The sequence below is a fragment of the Thamnophis sirtalis genome, unplaced genomic scaffold (genome assembly GCF_051295495.1).
Source record: "Thamnophis sirtalis isolate CommonGarterSnake01/CBP01778 unplaced genomic scaffold, rThaSir2_p1.2 scaffold_13, whole genome shotgun sequence".
Lineage (NCBI taxonomy): Eukaryota > Metazoa > Chordata > Lepidosauria > Squamata > Natricidae > Thamnophis > Thamnophis sirtalis.
In genome coordinates, this window is record NW_028261393.1 from 35,667,767 (window position 1) to 35,693,613 (window position 25,847).

At 42.7% G+C, this 25,847-nt stretch overlaps 2 protein-coding genes across 5 annotated transcripts in view; one reads left to right on the forward strand and one right to left on the reverse strand.

Moving 5' to 3' along the window:
* The window catches only part of UPRT (uracil phosphoribosyltransferase homolog), a 57,186-nt gene extending 44,482 nt beyond the window's left edge, over nucleotides 1-12,704 (forward strand). For 2 of the 3 annotated variants that reach the window (XM_087727551.1, XM_087727549.1), the window contains exons 2-7: nucleotides 5,209-5,251; nucleotides 7,392-7,461; nucleotides 10,365-10,427; nucleotides 10,683-10,844; nucleotides 11,382-11,480; nucleotides 12,261-12,704. In XM_087727551.1, the coding sequence (XP_087583677.1) occupies nucleotides 5,209-5,251; nucleotides 7,392-7,461; nucleotides 10,365-10,427; nucleotides 10,683-10,844; nucleotides 11,382-11,480; nucleotides 12,261-12,367 (544 nt within the window). In that variant the 3' untranslated portion in view covers nucleotides 12,368-12,704. Of the gene's footprint in view, nucleotides 1-5,208; nucleotides 5,252-7,391; nucleotides 7,462-10,364; nucleotides 10,428-10,682; nucleotides 10,845-11,381; nucleotides 11,481-12,024; nucleotides 12,069-12,260 lie in introns of all 3 variants that reach the window. The other variant, XM_087727550.1, reaches the window with a different exon arrangement.
* Nucleotides 1-25,847, reverse strand: part of ZDHHC15 (zDHHC palmitoyltransferase 15) — a 94,538-nt gene that overhangs the window by 42,208 nt on the left and 26,483 nt on the right. The window contains exon 12 of one of the 2 annotated variants that reach the window (XM_087727547.1): nucleotides 13,751-25,106. The exons of the other annotated variant lie outside the window; for it this stretch is intronic. The gene's annotated coding sequence lies outside the window, so the exon portion shown is untranslated. Of the gene's footprint in view, nucleotides 1-13,750; nucleotides 25,107-25,847 lie in introns of those variants that run through there. 2 annotated transcript variants of the gene reach the window in all.

Here is a 25,847-nt window from a genome sequence, read left to right on the forward strand (position 1 = left end):
CGCCAGGGGGTCTAGATTCACCCGAAGCCCCAGTGGCTCCATCTGACCGCCTGGCTCTTGAACGGCAACTCCTGAGGAAGGCTAACCTGTCCTCCGGGGTCATACGCACCATCGAGGCTTCTAGGCGCCTGTCAACAACCCGGATTTACAACTCCACCTGGGCTGCCTTCGTTAGGTGGTGCTCCCTACTTGGCATTTCTCCTGCCAGGGCCACAATCCCTCATGTCCTGGACTTTCTACAGAAGGGTCTAGACGATGGACTGTCACATAACACTCTGCGCCAGCAGGTGGCGGTGCTGTCTTTGGTCTTGGGAGGAGTGGGGTCTTCCTCCCTTTCTCACGTTCCCCTGATCAAGCATTTTCTTAAGGGAGCGGCCAATCTCAGGCCGCCCCTTATTCACAGGTTCCCTACTTGGGACCTGCCCCTGGTTCTCAGGGCTTTGACAGGGCCTCCGTTCGAACCTCTCCGGTCTGTTCATCTGAGATTCTTGTCCCTTAAGGCAGTCTTTCTGGTAGCTATTACCTCGGCCCAACGTATATCGGAGCCGGATGCCTTTGCCGTTTTCACCAGGATAGGGTAGTTCTTCGCCTCGATCCTACCTTCCTCCCCAAGGTGAACACCCCTTTTCATCGGGCACAGGAGATCATCCTGCCTGACTTTTGTCTGGGTCCTTCTAGTGATAGGGAGAGACTGGCATCGTTTGGACGTTCATCGCACGTTGTGCATTTATCTCAGGCGGACTGCGGGAATTCGCAGGTCGGAGGCTTTGTTTATCTCCTTCCAGCCTGGGACATTGGGGGCCAGGGTGTCTTCAGTTACTATTGGCCGTTGGCTGCCACAAGCCATCATGGGAGCTTATGAGGCGATGGGTCATTCGGTTCCGTCAGGTATAATGGCCCACTCCACTAGGAGTGCCGCGACCACGGCGGCGTGGGCCACTAGGGCACCCTTCGAGGACATTTGTTGAGCAGCTACTTGGGCTTCCCTTCATCCGGCACTATAGCCTGGATGTGTCCGCCTCGGTGGACGCTTCTTTTGGTCGGAGGGTCCTACAGAGGGTGGCAGCTGATACTCCCCTTGGGCCATAGTTGTGTTTTCCCTCCCTAGGACTAAGCTTGGATATGTCCCACATGTGACCCCTCCCTCTCTTCCACTGGAAAAAGAACATTGGTCTTACCTGAATGTATCTTTTCAGGGGAAGAGAGAAAGGGGTCATGACCCGCCCTTGTTGGGGTATTGAGGCCAAGGGGAGGGCCGGGAGGTTCCCGGGGGTTTTGTTTGTTGCATTTGTTTTCAGTACCATGGTTCACCTTCGAGGAAACTGGGCAGGAAAGGAAGGGAGGAGTATTTAAGAAGTTTGCTCTCAACAGCACAAATCATAGTCAATGGAAGTTTAACAGACTCTTTTCAAATTGGAAAAGGTACAAGACAGGGCTGTCCTTTGTCCCCACTATTGTTTATTATAACTTTGGAAGTATTGTTGAATAAAATACGGGGCCTGGATGGTCTAAAAGGGATCAAGATTAGGCAGCAAGAATACAGAGTCCGCAGTCTGCGCTTTTGTGGATGATTTGGTCATAATATTGGAACAACCGCAGGAATCCAGTATGGTTTTAATGAATACGATTAATCAATATGGTCAAGTGTCTGGTTTTAAAATAAATTTAGGAAAAACAAAAATATTAGCTATAAATTTGAATACTAAACAAAAGGAAGAACTAGGAGGGATGCTAGGATGCGAGGTAGTTAAAAAAGTCAAATAGCTTGGGGTTAATATTTTAACCTCAAATGGGAAATTATACAACATAATTATGAACCACTTTGGCATAGTATACAGATAGAGATGAAAAAATGGGAGAAATTGCACTTATCTTTGTTGGGTAGGATAGCGGCAGTGAAAATGAACATCCTACCAAAATTTTTATTTCTCTTCCAAATGTTACCTATACTTAAAAAAGATGTGAAACTTTTAGAATGGCAGAAGGGTATCAACAAATTTGTATGGGCAGGAATGAAGCCGAGGGTAAAGATGAAAATAATGCAAGATGTACGCGAGAGAGGAGGCTTGAAAACACCTAATCTAAAACTATATTACGATGCAGTGGCGCTATCTGTAATTAGTAATTGGACTCATTTAACTAATGATAGAATACTGAATATTGAGGGACATGATCTGGTATATGGTTGGCATGCTTATCTGTTATTCAACAAAAAATTGGATAAGAATTTTAAAAGTCATATTTTAAGAAATGCTTTACTGCGGGTCTGGAAAAAATACCAATATAAATTAAATGACAAGATACCCATGTGGGCAATTCCTAGACATGCGATTGAAAATATGAATACAGCACAAAAACAGGATAGAACTACCTACAGACAGCTTCTCATTTTGGAAAGGGGGGTTCTACAACTAAAATCTTTAGAGGTATTAAAAGAGGAGAAGGTAGTTCAAACATGGTTCCAGTATGGGCAATTACAGGCCAGGTGGAAAATAGATCAAAAAATTGGTTTTATCCAAGTTGAGGATAATTTGTTTAAACAAATAAGAGATCAAAGCTTAATGCATATAAAGATGATATATAATGTACTAATACAGATGGATTTGGAAACAGAATTAGTCAAAGATAGTATGATAAAGTGGGCTCAAAATATTGAAGAACCAATAATGTTGGATACATGGGAAAGAATTTGGGTAAGAAATGTGAAATTTACACAAGCTCAAAACCTGAGAGAAAATTTTTATAAGATGTTCTATAGATGGCATTTAGATCCTAAAAAGCTGGCTTCTATGTATCCGAATGTACAGCCTAAATGTTGGAGGTGTGGTTCTCTCGATGCTACATATTTTCATATATGGTGGACCTGTCAAAAGTTTAAGGCATTTTGGATAAAAATATGGTTGATTATGCAAAATATCTTTAAAAGAAGGATAAAGTTTACTCCTCAGTTATTTTTACTAGGTATATGTACTGACTTTACAGTGGTAGAGACTAACTTGGTTCTGTACCTAATAACGGCAGCAAGACTGTTGGTGGCGCAATACTGGAAGAAGGAAGACTTGCCTACAACTCAAGAATGGACATTGAAAGTTACAAACTTAGCCGAGATGGCTAAAATATCGGCATATCTTAAAGATCATTCAAATGAGAGATATAAACGAGACTGGAAAAAATGGATTGACTATATACAAAACAAATACGGGATTAAGAAATTCCAGATAGTCTACGCTTAGGATCAGGAATGAGTTAAACTGTTCAAAGTTAGTGTAACAGGAAGAAGCTAAGATGAACATAGAGATGTTATTAATCTCTTTTTTTATTTCTTTTGTCTCAATATATTTTAGACTGTGTTTGTTAAAAATCTATACCGTGTACGGGCTCTGGAAAGTCGGGGGGGGAGGGAGGTGGGGTGTTAGGGGGGAGGGTAGGGGAGGGGGGGACATATACTATGAGTTAGATTTCAGTGTAATGCGATTTCACATGTATACTGTTTCTCTTTAATTTCTCCATAAAAATAGGATAAGCTGAATACATTGACATATAGTAGAAATACACCAGGGGGAGGAGGAGTGGGATAGAAGGAAGAGGGGGAGAGAGGGCGGGAGAGAGGATGGGAGGGAGGGTGGGAAGGAAGGGAGGGAGTGGACTGGGAGAGAGGAGTGGTAGAGGGGGAGGGGAAGTAGGGTAGAGGGGAATGGTGGAGGGAAGATAGTAAGTTGGAGGGGGGCGGAAGAAAGAGGTGTGTGGAGAGCGGAAGAGGTATATTGGGTTTCTATTTGAGTTTGAGTTTTATTTTATTTATATTTCTGGGGGTATTGCTGACAAGAGGAACTGCTGTGATTATTGTTTAATGTTGTATGGCCCCGGTTATGCACAGTATATATGTGACTGTATGAAAATGGAAAATGGAAAATAAAAACATTTTAACGGAAAAAAAAAAAGTTTGCTCTCAGTCTTTGGACCAATCAGGCTTTGAGAATACCCACACGTGACCCCCTCCCTCTCTTCCCCTGAAAAAACACGTTCAGGTCAGACCAGTGTTCTTTCTGTGTCTGAGCTTGCTGCTATTGCCACCTACAGCTGCAACTTCATCGAAGGTTGAGAATGTTAACAAGGCTTTGAAATCTGTGGAGTTATGAGGATGTAAGACAAGGGAAAGCCTGCTCCATAGGGAACCAGATTAGCTATATGTTAAACCACCTAGTAGGGCAGTATTACTACTATCCTTCTCATCTTTTCTATTACATATTTCCTTACGTTCTTATGACTATAACTTTGTTGTTATATCTTGTGATTTATGTTGATCGTTTTTGATGAGTATCATATTATGATTTATGTTGATTGCTTATTTAGTATCCAAGACTATCACTGAGTGTTGCATCTTATGAAGATTGTACTTTACAGTTATCACTTGTTGTTTGTATCTACGCTGAGAGCTTATACACTGGAGACAAATTTCTTGTATGTGTCCAATCATACTAGGCCAATGAAGAATACTCTGCTATGGCCACTTTCCACTCTACTCCCCTATTCTGTTCTGTTCTATTCTATTCTGCATGTACAACTGGTAACAGGTAAAGGTGATTTGCTATTTGAGAATGGCCCACAGCTTGTTTGTTGCAAACTTTTTTCATATCTTAAAATAATGAATAAAGGCTTTAAAAAGATAAATGATAACATGTTTTTGTCAGGTTCTTTTAAATCTGACTAGAAGCACTAAAAGAAGCTAATTTCAATAAAATGCAGGGGTATAAAATGTTTCTGAGCTCTGAGAAATGCAAGATCCATTTTGTTTTCTTTCTTAAACTTACTATGCTGCTCATTTTTGAGCTTTTTGATGGGGCTTAACATAAATGTAGAGTTTTGCTCATGTGCTTACAGATAATCCTGTCTCCTTATTGTCACCCAAAGAAATAAACAAAAAGTCCCACGGATTCCACAGCAGGGTGGCTTCAGTAGATCTTTCTGGTGGCGTTTTTCTCTGGCTGTATTGGCGGCTGCTATAATGATTAATGTTGATGGGCCTTGGTGATGATCTCGGATGTAAATATAAAGTCTAGACATTCTCTCATAAAATAATAGATAAAATGAATGCATGTTGCTTGTGTCACATTTAATTATACTCAATATTCTGAGATAACTAACAAAGTGATTCAAACCAAAGTTGAATCCCTAATAAAACTGATTTCTTGCTGCTTTTTTGTTCAGGACAGCCAGTAGAGGTGACTTCGTATTTTCTGCTGATCGTTTGGTAAGCCATATTATTCATGCACTATGTCATGTTCATTAACGACAGTATTATTACCATAATAAAAATCAGTCATTAACATTAATAGTCTAGTTACATTGTGCTTTCATATTGTCCCGTTTCCCATTTATGTCAGAGGTATGGCTTAGGGTGCTTCCGGGTTGAAAGTATTAGCTGGTGAAATCACTGTTGCCCAGGGGACACCCGTGGGGGCTCCTTTGATGTCCCCATCAAGGAGCTGGACTGAATGAGGGGAACTCACCTCGCCACACAGCAGCACTTGGGTCCCGTACGTGGGCTTGCCAACCTCCAACCCAGGGCCCTTCCACATGAGCAGCTCTGCTCCTTGTTTTCATGTTGTAATTCCATCAAAGTTCAGTGAGAGTTCTTAATGTAACATTAGAATTGAAACTTAAATACTATTTTTTAAAAATAGAATTTTTTCCCCAGCAGAAAGATATATTTGCTTGTTTTACCAAGTAAAATATTTCCACATAAAAATTCAAACATAAATCTTTAGGCTATATATTCAGGATTACATAACGGATTCTGAATCAGTTGGTATTTTTACTTAATATAACCAGTCTTAAACTATTGGACAGTTATTACTGTATTTTCCAATACTAGTTTTCTTGGAAATACCTATTTACATGGAATCTGTATATTTTCCTCCATTTGATAAATAGCACTAGTTGATTCATGGAGATAGTTCCCTGTATGTATATAATTGAAAGTGCTAAAAGTCATCATTCAAACATGTCTTGGAAATCTTGTTTTATTGCCTTTAGAAATATTTTAAATCAAAGAATAGAATAACTAAATTCTGTTGTTTGTATTGGTTCAGCAGTAATGCCAATAGATAAGCAGAGAGTCCTCCAAGATCTTCTGTTTATCCACCATTGTGGCTGTCCTATGCAGTTAGGCCTCGGTTTATGACCATTCAACGACTGACATTACAAGGGTGCTGAACGAAGGGACTTGTGACCTGTACCCAAAGTTACAGCTGTTGCAGACCCTCTGTGGTCTGATCAAAGCTCAGGTGTTCAGCAGCCCACTCACACTTAGAACTGGCCACAACTCCTCTTACCTGCCTATCTCCCCCCCCTCCACCCATCTATGCCCTTAAATGCCAGGGAGGTTCCAGTGGTGCCACATGAAGCAACCACCCCACCAGGGCCAAACATATGGGAAACCTTCACAGCAGGGTGCAAAGCAGCTGGCTACAGCTGACTCCAAAGGCCAGGAGACTCAAAGAGTGGGGAATGCCTGGGAAGCTCCAGCCCTCATTGCCCTGCCCTGCCCCATACCAATTGGCTTTCCCTGTTTTCTTCCTTCTACGAGGCGGCTCCACCTGGCCATTTACCAGGAAGAAAAAGTTAAAGGCAGCCACTCAGCTGCAGTGTCTTAAAATGCTCCTTTCCCCAATTTCCTGGGTGCGGCTGGAGGACTGCAGCCGGCTTCCTGGTGAAAGAAGAAGGGGGGGGGGATAGAGAATGAAGAGCTGGCCTTACTTTCCCACAGCTGTGTAAGCCACCCTCAATTCCAAAAGCAAAAATATAGTGCGTCTTTCCTACTTTTTCTGTGCAAAGGGCCAGACTGGGCATGCCTCGTAAACTCAGTCATAGTTTTAGTTTTAAGACCTTTTGGCTTTACTTTCCTGGGTTAAAACGATCAAACACCATTCCATCGGTTTCAATGGAAATGACCCCTGTGATCATGTGGCACTTGGCAACCAATCATAATTGCGAGTCAGTTGCCAAATGTCCAAGATCCAGTCACATGATTGCGACTGTGGGGGGGGGAGGCAGAGGCAATACTTTATGATGGCCAGAAGTCCTTAATGGCCATAAAACAGCCTTTCTGAGCTGTTTTATGTAATGGTCCTTAAACAATTGGTAGTAAGTGGAGGGCTAAGGTAAAGGTAAAGATTCCCCTCGCACTTATTATATGTTAGTTGTTCCCGACTCTAGGGGGCATTGCTCATCTCTGTTTCAAAGCCGAAGAGCCAGCGCTGTCTAAAGATGTCTCCATGGTCACGTGGCCAGCAAGGCTTATTTTAGGCAAGGCAGGAAGCCAAATTTGCTTACAATAAAAGTGTTTCTCACTTTTATTGGAACTTTGATTTTGTTGTGATCTCTTGCAGATCAGACTGGTAGTTGAAGAGGGATTAAATCGACTACCATACACAGAATGCACAGTGACCACTCCAACAGGTAAGAGAAGGTAGAAGCTCCCAAGGCCTGGGAGTGTCCCAGGCAAGTTATACAAAGGTTAATAAACATTTGCTCCAATGCTGCTGAATGAGGAGACATGTCTAGGACTCATGGGAGCAGTGCTCCCCCAATCATGTGATTGCAACTCAGGTGCTTGGCAATTGACTCACAGACTGTCCCAGTATCCCACAATCACGTGATCACCATTTATAATCTTCATTACAAGTTTCAGACAAGCAATCAGTGGTAAAACTGGCAGGAGGTTGCAAATGGTGATCATGTGACATTGGCCTTAAACCACTGGAACTGAAACCTTCTGATGACTGGAACTGCCATCAGAAATTGATGCAGTCATGTGCTGTTGTGCATTATGACCATGTCATTTAGTGATTGAGTTTCTGGTGCCATTTACTGTTGCTTATCAAGGACTAACTACATTCAGTCGAAGCCTGGAGGAGATAGATAACAGAGGGATAAGATATAGAGTTAGCGCAAAGAAATAAAATTATTACACAAAACATGGAATACTTTTTAGCAGCAAGGTTAAATGAAATTCTCAGGAGATTGTTATCCGTGTCTGTTTTTTGTTGTCCTAAACATCAAAGAACATCAAAATTTAAATAGGACTAGTAGATTTCTAAAGAGATCACATATATGAATTGCCTTAAAATTATAAAGACTAAATAACATTCTGATGTAAATATATAATATATACAGAAACATGTTTCTGCAGTAAACGATCTACATGCAAGAGAATTCCAGTTGTTTTATAGGCTGTACAGATTAAGCAACTAAATCTTTAGGTATATAAATAAACATCCAGTAAACAGAAGAATGTTTTAATTTTTTACTGTAGGATTGATCATTAGATCAATGCACTGGTCATTCAAATGCAGGTAATCCTCATTTAGCAACCATAATTGGGACCAGTAACTCTCGCTAACCAGTCACTAAGTGGGAAATCCTGTGACTGCAACTGTATTTTCCTTTTCTCAACGACCACACCCTTTGGAATGCTTACCCTGGTGCTAGAAGGAGGGAAGACGCTCAGTGAAGAGGAAGGATTACATGAAAGTGAGGAGGTCACTGTGCAGAATGCACACCAAAAGGAATGTGAGGGCACTGGTAGCCCGAGTGCATTTGGCAAACCAGTGCATTCCCCATTGTTCCTCTCTTGTAATCCCTTCCTCTCCAATCTCTCTGTTGTGCATGGGGGGATCAGGTCAGGCACAGGAGAGATTGCTTGGTTCCCCCCGTCCCACCCTTGCAGAACAGAAAGGAAGGGAATGGAAAGGAAGGGGTAAAAAGAGAGGAAACAGGCACACAGTGGGAAATATATCAGGCTGTTTGTGTAGCATGCTGGTAGCTGCCAGTGCCAGCGAATTGCTTTAAATGTGTGTTTCATTGTATTCCTGCTTCCTCTCTTTAAATCCCTTCCTCTTCAGTGTATAAAAAACAAAAGGTCAGACGCAGAACAATGTGCATTGATTATAATGGGGACATGTGACAGAGAGAGAGAGAGATGCTGTGTTTCCAGCTGATTGGAACTTTGCGGTATTGCGCATCTGACTCTAGATTTGATTTAAGTGGGTCTGAGAAATGTTGCAACTATAATTAACTAGCAAGATGATAAATTCACCTATTTTGAATCAATACGTCCTTCTAATATAGTTTGAGAGCTTTTATGTAAGCAAAAGCATTATATTTTCTGATTCCAGATAGGCTCAGCTAGCCATAAGATTATTTCTTATTTTGTCATCTTATTAACAAGAGTCTAAAGCTCTGGTAAAGGTGAAGCTAAAAACCCCTTTAGGCTGAACATTCTTCCTGGAGTTTTCCTGACTATATCCATGTAATTTTCTTAGAAACCATGGAGTTGTACCCATCTTTCTAAATATATTTTGATTTCTCAGCCTGGGATTTCCTAAAGGTCTTTCATACAGGTTCAAATTGGCTATGTGTTTTGTTTTGTTTTTTGTTTGTTTGTTTCTGCTGTGGTTGACTAGGTGTTAATTAGCTTCAGATGTTCAAAATCATAAACTAGTTTTCTAAATAAAAAGCACTGTTGCATCAATCAATTGGTTTTTCATTCTGGCAGAAATGGCTGAACCAGCTGCATTATCAAGCCAGAGTCTACAGTATATGATTGGAACAATAGTCTGAAAATAAATAGAGTTGTCTGTAGAGTCTGTAAATAAATAGTCTAATACGAGTTGCTCTCTTAATTTTGCCTGGAATCTTGCTCAATGCCTTAGCCTAAAATAGATTTATTGACCTCCGGATTCGTTCCTACATGCAGGGTGGAGTTTTGGAAGTCACAGGGCAAACCTCTTGGAAAGCTGGGGAAGGCTCCAGGAAACCAGTCAGGGAGCTTCCATAGTTATTTTGGTACTTCTTTGCAGATGTGACTGGATTCTTTCCTCAGATTTCTGACTTGGGAGTCAGAATGTGAAAGACATACACAACTAATTATTCAACAACAGCAACTCAGTGAGTTTTTCTTTCTGTGTGTATCCCTCCCAAGAAAGTATGGACTAAATTTTTAAAAGGAAATTTATTAATTGACTACTGTACGGTAATGAAATTTCAACACTTAAAAAGAGACACCTCTGTAAAAGTTTGCAATGAAAGTGCATCTTAAATTAAATTTTATGTCTCATCACTGAAGGTCAACCATTGCAATATTGTCCTTTCTTTCTGTGACTGGTTAGTTCCAAATTTGTAAGACCTCCTATTTTCTTATTTAAACATGTCATTGCAGTAAAAGCTGTCTGGGAAATGAATTTATTAGGTTCACTACTGAATAACTTGAAGGATATCAACTCCTGGAGAAACTTATTTATTCCTATAAGAATAAAAAAATCTTTATAACAAATAAAATAATATTTATGTCTTTTCAACAGGATACAAATATGAAGGAGTGAAATTTGAAAAGGGAAACTGTGGGGTCAGCATAATGAGAAGTGGTAGGTCACTTAAAATTTTCTTGTGTGCTTGTTAATATTTCTTATTATTGATCATTGTACCACGTGATCAATGACACCAGAATGCAGACTGAAAAACAATGCCCAGGACTCACCTATGTAAGATAGTCAACCCTATTTAGGAAAACAGCATAGAATTTCGACGAGTTGAGACTGCAGATACCAGTTTTTAAAGCGAGTAATCCCCTTGCCCTTCTTTGCCACATGACGTTTTCCTGTTTTCCTCTCCCAATGAAGGGGAGGCCATGGAACAGGGCTTGCGCGATTGCTGCCGATCTATACGAATAGGGAAGATCCTGATCCAGAGTGACGAGGAGACCCAGAGAGCCAAAGTATACTATGCAAAATTTCCACCAGACATCTACAGAAGAAAAGTCCTTCTCATGTACCCCATTCTGAGTGAGTGCTTTAAAGACGGTATTAGAAGCTGTGTGGGCTGCAGAGTGCTCGGTTGGACCATAGAGAAGCCAGTGAGGACAGGCTTAGCTTGTTGTGAGACGCAAAATACACAGGTTTCATGCTCTGCTGGAAGGTCTAGGCCTTGATCTAATTGAGCTGGCAAAAGATTGATCCTAGGCTGCACATGTTGAGTAAGAGGTGTCTACTCATATAAAATGGATAATGGGAGTTTGCTAATGTAATTAAGCAATGGCATGACTATGTAGAATTCCACAGGTTTTTAAATCTTCATGAAATATTTGGTAATTGACTATTTCTTTCCAAGTTCCGAACTATTCTCTTCAGCCAAATGCTTCATAGAAGTTTCTCAAAAAAAGTTGGGAATAGATTGTGCCACAATTAGTTTCTAACTCCAGTTGTAATCATACCGAAAGGAAAGATGACTCTGACACACATAAAGTTTGAAAAGAAAAGTTGGATATTTCACCTCTGCTTTCTTTCCCCTCTTTCCACTCCCCCCCCCCCCCCATGTATCAGGCACTGGCAACACTGTGATCGAGGCCGTAAAGGTTCTCATAGAACACGGGGTTCAGCCCAACGTTATAATCCTGCTGAGTCTATTCTCTACCCCCCATGGTAAGTAAGTTCAGGCAAATGAGTAGCAAGTCATGAAATCGGGGTATTTGTGGGAAAGAGTTTAGCTCTCATTTTATCTAAGGAGATCCATACACACGCTAGAAATGAATAGAGAAATTAATATAGGCTACATACAACAGTATAGATGATTTCTTTAAAAAGTGGCAGCATAGATCTTCAACCCCACAAATATGTAAAACTAATGAGAACTTGATCAAGCAATCTGTTCCATGGAGAAACATAATCTTAACCCTTCTGCTGCAAGATTTTGAAAAACAGACTGTCTTTGGTGTACCAAAGAAGGCAGATATGAGCATCTTCAAAATATTGTAGATACAAATTGAGATGGAGTGAATAATTATGAATATAATCCTTAAACATTTGAAAAGATTTTCAACATTCCTATGTAGTGAAATCCTTTCATGTTAGAAAAGCCAGGTTAAATGAAAGGAATTGTGTGTTTGTTTGGTGCCTATGGGGACACATCTAAGTTTTTTTTCTTATGCAAATAAGAATATTCCAGAGTGTCATTTTTGTATTATAGAAGTATCATTGAATTTCCTGTTGACACTGTGGAAACTGTCACATGTAAGCTTTCCTATAGAAATTAACTATATGTCCAAAGAGAATGCAACTGTTGAATTAAAAAATACTGGGAAAGGGGGAGGAGGAATTTATGCCAACTTTTGATTAAACTTATAATTGGATAAGGGCACATTCCAGAAGTAGAAAATCAGCATACCTACTACATATATAACTTACAGTTTTCTTTTTTTTTAGGTGCCAAATCAATAATCCAGGAATTTCCAGATATCACAATTTTGACAACAGAGGTTCATCCAGTCGCACCTACACATTTTGGGCAGAAGTATTTTGGAACAGACTGAAGTACTTAACCCATTTGTGTTTTGTTACTGTAAAATATTATACCATTTTTCTACATTTTATAATTTGAAGTGGAGGTATCTATGGGAATATTTAACATCTTCGGGGTTTTTTTTTTTTTTTTGTCCAAAGGTGGAAATAGTTGACCTGCACTAGTTTTTTATTTAAATGGATAGATACTTGATCTTAAGTCTAGTTTTCATTTCAATAATGATGGGGCAATCAATCAGACCACAGACATCTAATGTTGGGTTATTCAAATTGCTGCCCTCTATTTTATTTATTCTTTGTAGCCAATTTGGCTGATTGCAACGGTAAAATAAACTAACTGTGAAGGCACCATTGTCTGTATCTTTCATTGTTTTTATACTGCAACTGGACCTCTTCCTGGAACAGATGGATTTTTCACTAGAAACTGTTGAACCATTTGTGCCAGTCTTTGGATATAACTTTATCCAAGTTATCTAAAGTTATCCAAAAACTTTAGTTTTTGTAGATTGCATCCTTAAGCTGTATAGGAGTTATGTAACTAATAAAGATGTGTAAACAAAATGCAGGCACAATTCAAAAGAGGGTGTGTGCAAAACATTACACTGCTCACACTTGCTCACAAATATATGCACTAATGGAAAAGGCAATGCATGCCCATCCGATCTGGGTTGCAGAATTCTGAATAGCCATCCCAAGGTAGCAAAGGGATATAGAAAATGCTTTGCTTTTGCTGCCATCTGGTGGTTGCTCAGATTTTTATACCACAGGTCAACTAGTTTTCTTTTGATAGTAAATCTTATTGAATTTTAAATTCAGTACAATTAATAATAAAAATGAGAACAATTAAAGACAAAACTAATGTTTCATTTCACTACAGGTAACTTGTACACAATTTTAAAGCAAAGCATTTCAGAAAGATCATTGCTGTAGATCAGCCATTATAGGTCAGTGTCTGGACAATATTTTTAGCTTGGCTAAAGTAATTGATTAATTGTCTCCTGGTTGCTAATCAGCTGGTACCCTACACCAAAATCATTTACATTAAAAAAAATGTTCTAGTTCTGTTAACCTTCATTCTTCTGTTCATTATCAGACCTAAGGATATTTATTTCCATTTCTTTAAGAGCGCACTTTACTTCTTTTTAAAATATGTTTTAGTTGTATGGGACATGACTGCTAAAACCTTAAGCTTGGAGATGGTTGAGCAAGATGTCCCCTGATTGGAAACTCAGTCTGTGACTAACAGACCCTGAGTAAAAATAAGCCAAATTATAATGGCAGATTACATCATGCAAAACAAGAGAAATATATTAACCCAGTCTAGACTCCTGATACTTGAATTTAAAAAATGTAGCATTACACAATACATTTTGACATATTTAAATATTCAAATGTAATTCTACAAAACATTTTTATTGTAAAATATTTCCATGCTTCAAACTGCTACATGATCACGAACATACATTTTTCAGTTAATGAACCTGAGAGAATGTAACCATTAAAACATTCAGCAGACCCAACATGAACAGCAGGGTATGATACAACCAAGAGATTCTGAGGATCCTTAGGAATGATTATGCTCCACTCTACTGTACTTAAGCAATCCATTCTGTATGTTTCTGATTAATAAAATCAAATGGGGAAATCCACTCCTTGATATATCATCAATGAAACAATTGTATCTTAATTATACAATACCAAAGAAAAAGCCAGGAAGGAATTACTCTAGATAGCGAACAAAATATTTAAAAATATAGACTAAAGGGCTGTGCAATTTGCTGCCACCCCCGAGATCAATAATCAGTAATATCCAAACTAAAGGTTAGTGCAATTTTACAACATCTCTTAATGATTAAAACAAAAAGACTTGGCAAAAGTATTTTGCAAAAGTGCAATCAAATCAGTAGCTGCTGGTGGCTCATGCAAAGTTTGACCAGATTAATCCACCCTTTACTTATCTACATGTAGTCTTTCACTGAACAATCTTTCCTCCCTGCCATAGGAAGTAACTATTATTTAAGCTGCTCTTAAAAGCTCAGAGAAAGAATTGAAATCTAATTACAATATATTAAGTGGGAAGCATTTTTGAGAAATAACTGGTAGCTTCAAGTGAATCCTCTGCCTCAAATGTTTGATTTTCTTTTTAAACCAACAAGAGACTCATCTACAACTCTGCTATAAACTTTCTACAAAGGTAAAATCAGCTCTCTTCCTCCATCAGCCATGACCAACCCAGCCATATTCTTTCTCTTAATATATTCAGTGTTCTCATGGAAGTCCTGATATACTTGTTTTATTGGGGTAGGAAGCAAGCAGTGCGACTGGCAAACCTCTTTTGCTCATACTGGAGTATTATTACAAGGCAGGCATTTAAAAAAAAAATGAGCTAAAGCAGCTTTGGTGGTACTCTCAGTCTTGTTTTGTGTACCTTAAGTGTTGATGTGTCATGGACAGATGGGGGAGTGCAGCTATATTAGATTTCCCCAAAGTTGAGAAGGGGGTAGATAGGAGACTGCAGTGTTTCTTAACCTTGACTGCTGGAAGAAAGCTGGCTGGGGAATTCTGGGAGTTGAAGTCCAGTCATCTTCCAGCTGCCAAGGTTAGGAAACACTGAGATATTGTATGTCCCTACCTCTCTAACATATTTTCCCCACCCAGGTGAGGAGAAAGGAATGATATGTATGCCACATTCAATTTGTCACTACAGACACGCCATGGTCCCGTCTTGTTATAAGTAGAGTAAGTTGTGCTTTCAATTGTGCACCACACCTTACATGAGAAACAGTTATGTTGGGGCCAAATAAACATTTCTTACATCGTGCTAGATGACTCTTTCACTATACCGGCATGCAACAACGATATTATTCAACAATTCTGATGATCTCCAAAATTTAAGCTATATACAGAAGGCCAATTTTTTAAACACAGATTTCCTACCTAGCTACATTTGTCTTGCTGTCCTTAGCAGACATCAATGTGATGCTTTCAATTTTGTGGTGAGAATGGGATGCATACTGTTTGCAAAGGTCCTCAAGTTGGTTTCCGAGGACCACTCTCCATTGTTCCATGTTCTCAGAAGGACATTTTATGCCCAGGAATATGTGGGCAATGTGGAACCGTGGAAGCCTTTGAGGTTTCTGAAACAGGGACATTCTAGCATGGAAAAGTTCCACATACATCAATGCCAACCAGTTCCATGAATAATGCTGGACAAAGTGCAAATTTTATAATTCCAGTATACAGATGTTTCTTTGTTCCGCAACGTAAGGCAAGATTTGCCACAAATGAGTCCCGTTACTGGGAAGAAGATACTTCTCACAACCAATTCACAATCCTAAATTACGTTTAGATTGATGAAAGTGTGTGGCATCTTGCACATCTGTGACTTTTAAAAATGGCTTAAATAATGTATGAAAATTATACCTAGTTGATTGCAACCATAAAACTAATAATAGGAATCTAGAAACAAACATTACAATATTGGATGATCATAATTTAAATGCTATAGAAAAGTGTTTTTCAATCTTAGCCACTTTAAGGTAGGTGGATTTCAACTCCCAGAATTCTGGGGATTGAAGTCCCACCCAGTTTAAAGTGGGCAAGGTTGAAAAACACTGTTCTATAGAATACCATCAAATTCCTTAAGTAGCCATTTAAGGTCTTTAATTTCTTCCCGAATAAGAATATGCTTGCAAATTAGACCATTTGTTACTTTTTTTTTAACTAATTCAGAAGCAGGAAGAGTAGTAATTAATACCCTTACTTCCTGCTTCTGAATTTCATTTGGTCCTAAGAAATCACAAAAAAATGCTAAGTAGATTACTAAATACTAGTTACAATATTTCTAGACAGAACACTGCCAGGAATTATTGGGTCTGTGTCGTCCGTTAACAAGCAGATTGTTGTGAGCCACCCAGAGTCGTTGGGAGTCAGGCAGCATAACCGTTTCATGACTTCTCATGATCTAAAATGAGAAAAAAATACTGTCTGCTCTTCAGAACGTTTGCTTCATTGTTTCGGGTTTTGGGTGTCTCCATATCCTGTGTCTTCATGTGAGTACATGAAAACTTGCAGAATGACATGCAGCCACTGGATAAGGACTGAAAGCGGCAATACTGGTTGGTACAAAGTATTCCAACAAACATACTTTTATCCTGATAACTGAAAAGCTGCTTTAATTACAAAACAGCCTTTCCCAGTCTGAAAGCCAGCATGCGGGGGGGGGGGGGGAGGCATGAGGGAAGGACTCCCAGCCATCCCCGCAGTCCTTCTGGAGGGTACTAGAGTCAAACTTGTGCTTCCATTTCTCTTGCATAATATCTTTAACTGGGCCAGGTAAAGGTTTTAGCAGCTCCATACAAGATGCTTCGTTAGTTTTACTCTTTTTCTCAATTTGTGCCAATCTACAGATAGTCTTGACTTACAACCACAATTGATCCCAAAATCTATGTTTGCTAAGTGAGAAATTTATTTTAGTTTTGCCCCATTTTATGACTTTCCTTCTACACAGGTTAAATGAATCCTTGCAGTTCTTACATTAGTAGCATGGTTGTTAAGTGAATCTGGCTTCCCCACAGACTTTGCTTATGAGAAAAATCACGCGACTCTGGGACACGGTGACTGTCATAAATGTGAACCACTTGTCAAGCCTCTGAATGTAAACCATGGGACCATGGGGATGTTGCAACAGTCATAAATGGTCATAAGTAGCTTGTTTTCAAAGTTGTTGCAACTTTGAACAGTCACTAAATGAACTGTTGTAAGTTGAGGACTGCATTTGACAGTTAAGGATTCAGTGTACAGTATTTGTGAACCAGGAAAACGGGTTAATTTGGTAATGAAATGCATACAGATACAGCACTATTAATAGGGGAGACTGGATCTCTAATCCACCATGCAAAAAAAATATAATTCCTCCCATAATTTGTGGAAGCCCTTTCGCAACTCTGCTTTGCAGGGATAAGCACTAGGAGGCCTTGGATTCTGAGGAACTGTCGGGGCAGAAGTCTTCCTAACCTGGTTTAACAATCCCACTTGCATGCCACAAAGCGGTTGGTAAGATGTTTCGAAAGAGAAATTATTTTTGGTCACCTGATCATATCTAATTTTATTAAGCAGTCCACCACCACCCCCAAATTATTTAAAACAACCATTGACTTACCTGAACGGTCCTTCTATGTGTGCTGCGAGGGGAATCCAAGCATGGGTTAACTTTGTCCATTAGCCTAGAGACTGAGTTATGCAAATTTTGACCACGCCTCCTCTGACTGGATGGGTCGGTTTTGTACGAAGTCAGCCGGTTAACGATGTATAGCAATGTCAATGATGGCCGTAGCCAAACAAGTCTTAAGTCACGTCCAGAGTAAAGTCAAGTCAGTAGTCAGATAAGGAATAGTCATCGAGTCAGAGTCATAAGACAGCCCTGGCTAGCCGAAGCTGCGGGTGGGTTTGGATTCCCCTCGCAGCACACATAGAAGGACCGTTCAGGTAAGTCAACGGTCGTTCTCCTGTGTGCTGCTTGGGGAATCCAAGCATGGGACATCCAAAGCAATTAAGTGACAGGGCGGGAGCTAGGCTGGCCAGGGTCCACTGAAGAAAGGAGCACCCGTTGCAATACTCGCCGCCCAAAGGAGGCCTCAGCCGAGGCATACACGTCAACCTTGTAGTGTCTAATGAATGGTGATGGTGACGACCAGGTAGCCACTCTGCAAATCTCTTCCACTGAGGCTTGTGTGGCCCAGGCCGCCATGGTGGCCGCACTCCTGGTAGAGTGAGGGGTGATGCTCCTGGGAACCGGTCGGGATTGGCTGTCATAAGCAAGAGCGATGCACGCCTTCAACCATCGGCCGATGGTATGGGAAGACACCTTCTGCCCCATGGATGATGGCTGAAAGGAGACAAAAAGTGCTTCCAACCGTCTGAAGGACGCAGTGAGCTTCACATAGCGTCGAAGAGTCCTGCACACATCCAGGTGGTGCCACTGGTGTTCCTGTGGATGGGAAGGGCGGGGGCAGAAATCCAGAAGGATGAGCTTCTGAGCCCTGTGAAATAACATGTTGATTTTTGGCAGAAAGGCCGGGTCCAAACAGAGGACGACTCTGTTGGGATGGAATATGCAGAGGTCCGCTCGAACTGACAGCGCTGCCAATTCGGACACCCTCCTGGCCGATGTAATAGCTACCAAAAAGACAGTCTTAAGAGTCAGCAACTGAAGGCTGATGGATGTAATAGGCTCGAATGGAGAGGCCATAAGAGCTCTGAGCACTAATGTCAAGTCCCAAGTAGGGTAACGATGCATGGTCTGAGGTCTGAGGTTAGCAGCTCCTTTCAAAAAGGATTTGACTCGTGAGTGTTGAGACAATGAATGACCCTGGCCGCCCCCAATTACTGTGGCTAAGGCCGCGACCTGCCTGCGAAGTGTGTTGGGTGCTAAACCCTTGTCAAGTCCTGTTTGTAAGAAGTCCAAGACTTGGGGCACCGAAGCCTTGAGAGGGTCGGCCCCGGTGTGGTGGCACCACCTGCAGAAGGCCTGCCAGGTGACCTCGTATATATGAGTAGTAGATGGACGACGGGCCGCTTGAATAGCGTCAATGACCTTACTTGAGTAGTGTAGTCCGGTTAGAATAGCCCGCTCACGTGCCACTGCAGCAAGTGAGGTTCGGGTGGATGGGAGCTCCCTGGCTGGATCTGGTCATCCGGAATCCTCCACGGACATGAGATCGACAGGTGTACGAGGTCTGCGTACCAGAGACGCCGGGACCACATCAGAGCCACCAACAGAACTTCCGCCTGCTCCATCAGGATCTTTTGAATGACCGACGGAAGGATCGGGAGAGGTGGGAACGCGTAAAGAAGGCTGGCCGGCCATGGGCTGTGTAGAGCATCCACTCTCTCTGCCCCGGGAGTCTGGTACCTGGTGTAAAATCGCGGTAGTTGTGCGTTGTGAGGTTGTGCAAACAGGTCCACCTCAGGTTGGCCGAACCAATGAGAGAGCTCCCAGAAGAGGTCAGGGTGGAGTTGCAACTCCGCTTGATCCATGCTGGCCCTGCTCAGCCAGTCCGCCTGTGTGTTGGAATCGCCCGAGATGTGCTCCGCCCGAATTGACAACAGTCTGTTCTCCGCCCAGTGATGTAGTTTCTCCGCCTCCAGCATCAGGGACCTAGAATGGGTGCCCCCTTGGCGGTTGACATGGGTCTTGGAGGGCACATTGTCGGTCAGGAACAGCACGTGGTGGTGTGACACTAGATCCTGGAACTCCAGGAGAGCTAGGCGGATGGCACGGAGCTCCAGCCAATTGATGCTGTTTCTCAGCTCTTGACTCAACCATCGGCCCTGTGCGACTCGGTCCAGGGCATGGGCCCCCCATCCGAATAGACTGGCATCCGTTGTAACTTGGATGCAGTCCAGTTCCTTGAATGGACACCCCTTGAGAAGTTTGGAGGATGTCCACCACCGGAGGGACCTGAAAGGCTTGGGCGGGAGCCGAACTTTGATCTGGGAATGGCTGGTATGTGCCCTCTGGAAGGGGAGCAGGAACCATGGAAGTGGTCGTGCATGGAACCTGGCCCAGGGAACAATGTTTATACAGGAAATCATTTTCCCAAGTAGTTGGGAAAGCATTGCCAGTGGTAAGAGTCTCTGAGATAGTACCTGATTCGCCAGGTGCTGGATGCTCTGTCGCCTCTCCAAAGATAGGGACACTTCACACGTAACAGAGTTGATGATGGTCCCCAGGTGGAGCAACGACGCGGTAGGCTGTAGATGACTCTTGGGAAGGTTCAGGACAAACCTGTGTCTCTTTAGTGAGTCCATTGTTACCTGTAGATCCGTAGAGCCTGGTTCCGGGATGGAGATAAAACCAAGATGTCGTCTAGGTAACAATTCACTCGTATTGGAACCGAGTGAAGCGACGCCACTACCACAGCCAGGAGCTTGGTAAATGTTCGAGGGGCCGATGACAGGCCGAAGGGTAAGGTAAGGTATTGAAAGTGCCGGCCAGCGAAATGAAAGCGTAGAAACCTCCGATGTGCCGGATGGATGGGCACGTGGAGGTACGCCTCCTTGATGTCGACTGATGTCATCATGTTGCCCTGGCAGATGGATGCCAAGATGCTTTTGAGGGATTGCATCTTGAACTTTTGATACTTGATGTACAGATTGAGCCTTTTCAAATCTAGGATGGCCCACCATTCCCTCGAGCCCTTGGTCACTAGGAATAAGATGGAGTAAAAACCTAGCCCCTCCTGACCTTGGGCACCTGCTCTATGGCATTGATGGCGATAAGGTGTTGTATTTAGGTGTCCATGAGACGCCTTTTCACCGGGCACCTGCGTACAGGACACTTGATGAATCGTCTTGGGGGGATGGAGAGAAATTCTAGAGTGAGGCCCAGCCTTACAACCTGAAGGGCCCAGGTGTCGGACGTGGTCTCTGCCTATTGATGGGCGAAGACCAGGAGACGCCCACCGATGGGTTCCTCCCCATGTGAGTCACTGGTACCTCCGAAAAGACCGGTTGCCAGCCCCACGAAATGGCCTTCTGGCCTGGGATTGTGCATGGTTCTTCTGGCAGCCCCTATCCCTGGCTCCCGTGCGATCCTGGCCGCGGTCCTGTGGCTGGGAGAAGGCCCTGTTATAGTGGGGAACATAAGGGGCGGTAGTGAAACCTGAATCTCCGGCCCGAAAGGACTGGCGCCTATTTTAAGGTTGTTGTCTCCTGTTGGTGTGCCCACTGGGGAGTAAGGGAGTAAACCTTACGTTTATCCCTGGTTTCAATGAGAATTGGATGCAGGACAGATCCGAATAAGGCCCCACCCTTGAAGGGCATGGAAGCAAAGCGCCACTTAGATTTAACGTCAGCTTGCCAATGGCGAAGCCATAGCAAACGTCGGGACGCAACATTGGATACCACGGCCCGAGATGCAAATTTTGCTGCATTAAGAATGGCATCCACAGAAAATTCCAGGGCTGCCATCAACTTGGTAATATCCTGGTGAAGGTGCATTTCCTCAGGGGCAAGCCTACTCTGCAACTGCCTGAGCCAGACCAAGGAGGTCCTATTAAAGAAGGATGCTGCAGTAGCAGCACGTAAGGCTGCAGCATGATGGGTCTTACGAATGACTGACTCGGCCTTGCGGTCCTCTGCCTTCAAGCCTTCAGAAATCTCTGATGGAATTAAAGCTGGGGAAGCTCATGGCACGACAAAACCGCGCTCGTCAAAATAGCGGTGATAAAACCGCGTCGCTAAAGCCGCAACGTCGGCCGTTCCCGATGCAAGACGGGGCGGGGCGGCAAAACGACTCAGGGCGCGTGCGCGATCAGCAATAAAGGGGAAGTGGCAAACCAATCCCACGCTCAAAATAAGCAGCTGCAGCACAAGGACTCGAAAGCTCCTGTAAGTCTCATAGCCGTCGATCTCAGGTGAATGGCCAACGCCGAAGGTTTTGGCTGACAGCAAACTGTCGCCTTTGTCTTCCGTCCTGCAATAATCAAAGAAACTGCCTCTACGATCTCAGAATCCAGTAAATTAGAGTAAATTTTGTCGATTAGTCTAGAGAAAATGGAAATACGTCTCTTTCGGCTGGACTGAGTTAAAAAACTGACCCATCCAGTCAGAGGAGGCGTGGTCAACATTTGCATAGCTCAGTCTCTGGGCTAATGGACAAAGTTAACCCATGCTTGGATTCCCCAAGCAGCACACAGGAGAAATATAATTCGCATGTATTCCACTTGTGCCTTTTCAAGCTCAACAGCTGCCCCGCTCCCAAGGAAGCTGGCAGAGAAGAGGCCTCACAGCTGGAGTGGACTCTGGGAGAGGCTGCTAGGAGAAGTCTGCAGGGCTACTGGAGTTTTTCCTGCAGGGCTTCCCTGCATAGAACAGATTGGGTGAGTTATAATAGCTGGAGAAAGGGTTGTTTTTTTGTTTTACTCCCAATGATTTAGCCTTAAGGACACCAAGTAGATTTTTATCCTTAAATTAGGCTACTGAGGTTAGGGAAGCTTTGGAAATCATCAGGAATGATTTAAGTTCAAGGTGGCTAAAGAACCCACCTTCCCTGGCGGCTGTTTTTTGACACAGCTGTTAAGTAGACGAGTGCTTGAGCTGTTCCTTGCCTTGATAAAGGCTTATAATGGTGTTTCTCAACCTTGCTGACTTTTAAGATTTGTGGGCTTCCATTTCCAGAATACCCTAGCCAGCACACTCAGTAGGGAACTTCTGGGAGTTGAAATCCACCCACCTAAAAAAATCAGCAAGGTTGAGCAACACTGGGCTACAACTATAGCTGCTGCTAGCCAATTGTTTATTTGGGACTAATGCCAAGGCCCAGAAGTGCCAGGGTTTTCCCTCTGCCGTTGGTGTCCCTAATTCAAGAATGTCTAAAAACAGCTGGAAATTCGGGGCATGAAGAAGTGCCTGAAATTGGGAGGGCCGTTGACCAGGCCATTCCTTCAAGACCCCAAAAGACTCCTGCTGATCAGACCTGGTTTTGGAGATTTTCCAAGGCACACTTTACCCAGCTTGCTAGATTCCCAAATTCTGGACCCCACTTTTAGTAAGAGATGAACAAAGCCAGACAAGCTTTTCGCCTCTTCTGAGTGGACCTGGGAGTGTTTAGAAGCAGCTGAGATGCTTTTCTCACGTAGTTCCATGAGGTTGGAGACACACCATTAAAACTTAGTCCCCCCCCAAATACATGTTCTAGTGTTTTAGTAGATTATATTTTTGACATGTAAGAGTGGAGATGCATTTGTTAATTTGTTAATTAAATGTTAGCGTTTAATTGCTCTGATCCATGTGAAGAAGAAAAGAGTCCTTTAAGAAAGGGAAACACATTGCAATTGATTGACAGCACCGTTATGAAGTTGAACTATCAGCGTTAAACATGGACCCACGCAAATGTCTATTTTGCTTAAAATGTATAGCATTCAAAGGACTAATATAATCAGCAGAAAAAAAATGTTTAAACTACTTCTATTGAAATTAGTAAAGCTTCAATATTTGCCCTAAGATTTGTGTCTGCTTCAGTTTCTCTGACTGGCACCTTTCTACACTGAGAAAAATTAGCGCATTAAGGTTTTTTTTTTACAGCCTAGACAATTCTGGAGGGCGAATCTTGGAAGGTCTAACCTAGAGAATCAACAAAGGGTACAGCTGCACAAAGGAGGCCCAGCCAGCTATGAAATTGGGTTACTTCTTAGCACGAGCATGTCCAAAAACCCCAAAGATGCACCACTAACAAAGCCACAGAGGTCCTGGCCAAAACTTTGAGGGCATCTTAGCCACTATAAACATGGTAGACTGCCTTTTCCAACTCCAGGATTTTTAAAAAGCCTTCTTAAAAAAAACTATGGCCCCTGTGGGATGGGGGTACTATGCCAGGCAGTACTGGAATGGGCTTATATTGAGAGAGCTCAACTATTGCTTTCTCTTTCATCTGCTTGTGTGGCTGCAGGGTGTGGGTGGGGAGGCCAAACAGAGCATAAGCAGAGAGATGCAGTTGCCTGGTTTGGTGATGCCATCTTGGCACTGGGAGAAGTTAGTTTAGCTCCAGCCCCTGAAGCTGCACCACCAGCCCATCCCCCCATCCTGTTGATTGTGCAAAAGGGTTGACGTCTACAACCTCCTTCCAATGACCTCCCATTATGGTGCTCGGCTGTTTTCTTCTCCAAAGTTCTAAAGAGGGAAGATAAGAACCTATTTCTGTATAGTCACTGAAAAGCATGAAAAAAAAATCTTTTGGGGGGTGGGAATTCCACTTGGATCAAAACCTCTTCTTGCAACACCAACATTTGAGATCAAGTCACCCAGCACTCAAGTTAAAGGGGCAGGGGGAAGGCCAGCCTTTTGGACTTCTCTATCCATGATTTTCTTTTAGTATTTGGAAACAAAGGAATGACAGAGAGACACCAATCTTATTCCTGATCAGATTATGCAAAGGGTTTAAAAGTCCATGAAGTGAGGCTGGCCTGGCTCCAAGCAAGGCTCCCCTTCGTGCAAAACCAGGGGCCGGGCTTTCCTTCCCTGGCAGGCTCTGTCTAAAGATGCCCATAGCCACATGAGCCTCCGTGGACAGTCTGATACAGGGTCACTGTTGTGCAATTCCATTTAAAATTATTATTTTTCATAGCAGAAACTAGTCCCGGAGCTGAAGCTGTTCGGAATGAATTTCAGACAATTGTAGGCACCTACAACGAGGATTGTGCTTACATCAAAAAGGCGAACTCAAAAGAGCCGGATTTTTTTCTAGCAAAATCAGAGTTAATGATGAGGACATTTAGGGCCCAAGGGTGTTGGAGGTTTGCTAGGGCCACAGAAGCAGTGAGTATTCACCTCGTTCTCTAGCAGCAACACTTGGTTTGGCAGCCATGATTCCTGCATTCAGTCGTCTGCTTAACCGTCCGTCTAAACCCTTTAACACAGCTCTTCTTCCTATTTGGCAAAACGAGACAACACGAAGTCCAGGCTGCTAGCAAAATGCCCCTTAAGGCACTTGGAAATGCTTTTGCACTAAGCAGTTTTCCCTTCTTCTGGGGAAGGCATACAAAAAGAGAAGGTCATGAATCACTTCAAATGCCATGTTTAAAAAAAAATCCGTAATGTGTAGCAAACCTTGGAAGTGTCACCAAGGACAGTCTGCTCAAGAAGCCTTTCGGAAAACGAGAATTAGCCTCCAATGTTGCTTTTCGTTTTCTGATCCAAGCGCTTTTTTTTTTCTTTTTATGCCCCCGAAGTCTCCATCACCAGAGGAAGCTAATGAGACAGGGAGGAAACGGGAAGTGAAGTGGGTTGCGGGAAAAGAAAGGAATAAGAAGGAGCCTAATCAAGAATTTCTGTTCTGCTCCTAAGGACCAAACTCCTTAGTGACATTAGGCAGCCCTGCATTTAATGTGCACGTTGAAATAAAAAGGAAACCGCAGCTGCAGATGTGCTGATAATGATTGAGATCAGAGCGGGTATGAGGAGGGGGCAGAAGGCAGCGTTTTCCGGGATGAAAACTATTCATCAGTAGCTGCTGATGAAAGGAAAGGGCCAATCGGTTTGGGATGGACCTGGAATGCTGCTTTCCAAAGGAACGATTTCTCTCCCCCCCCCCTCCTCCTGTTTGCTGTAACTCTGAGTTTAAAAAGAAATGACACAACCCCAGGTTCCCTTCCTTTGCCCAGCTCTTTGACTGCCCCTTCCAAACCTAAGGAGCACAATACAGGTAGTCCTCAACTTACGACCACAACTGGGACCAGAATTTCCATTGCTAAGCAAGGCGATTGTTAAGTGGGTCCCGCCCGATTTACCAACCTTTTCTGCCATGATTATTCAGTGAATTGTGTGCTCATTAGGCGAGTCCCGCTTCCTGTAAGTAGATGCTGGTTGTCACCCAAATTTTGATCATAAAAATTCTTTCAAAGTAATGCAAATGACCAGCTATCTGCAAGGAGTATAAATCTTTCCATTCCCCACCATCCAGTCAGAGCTGAAGAAGCTTCTTCAATGAGA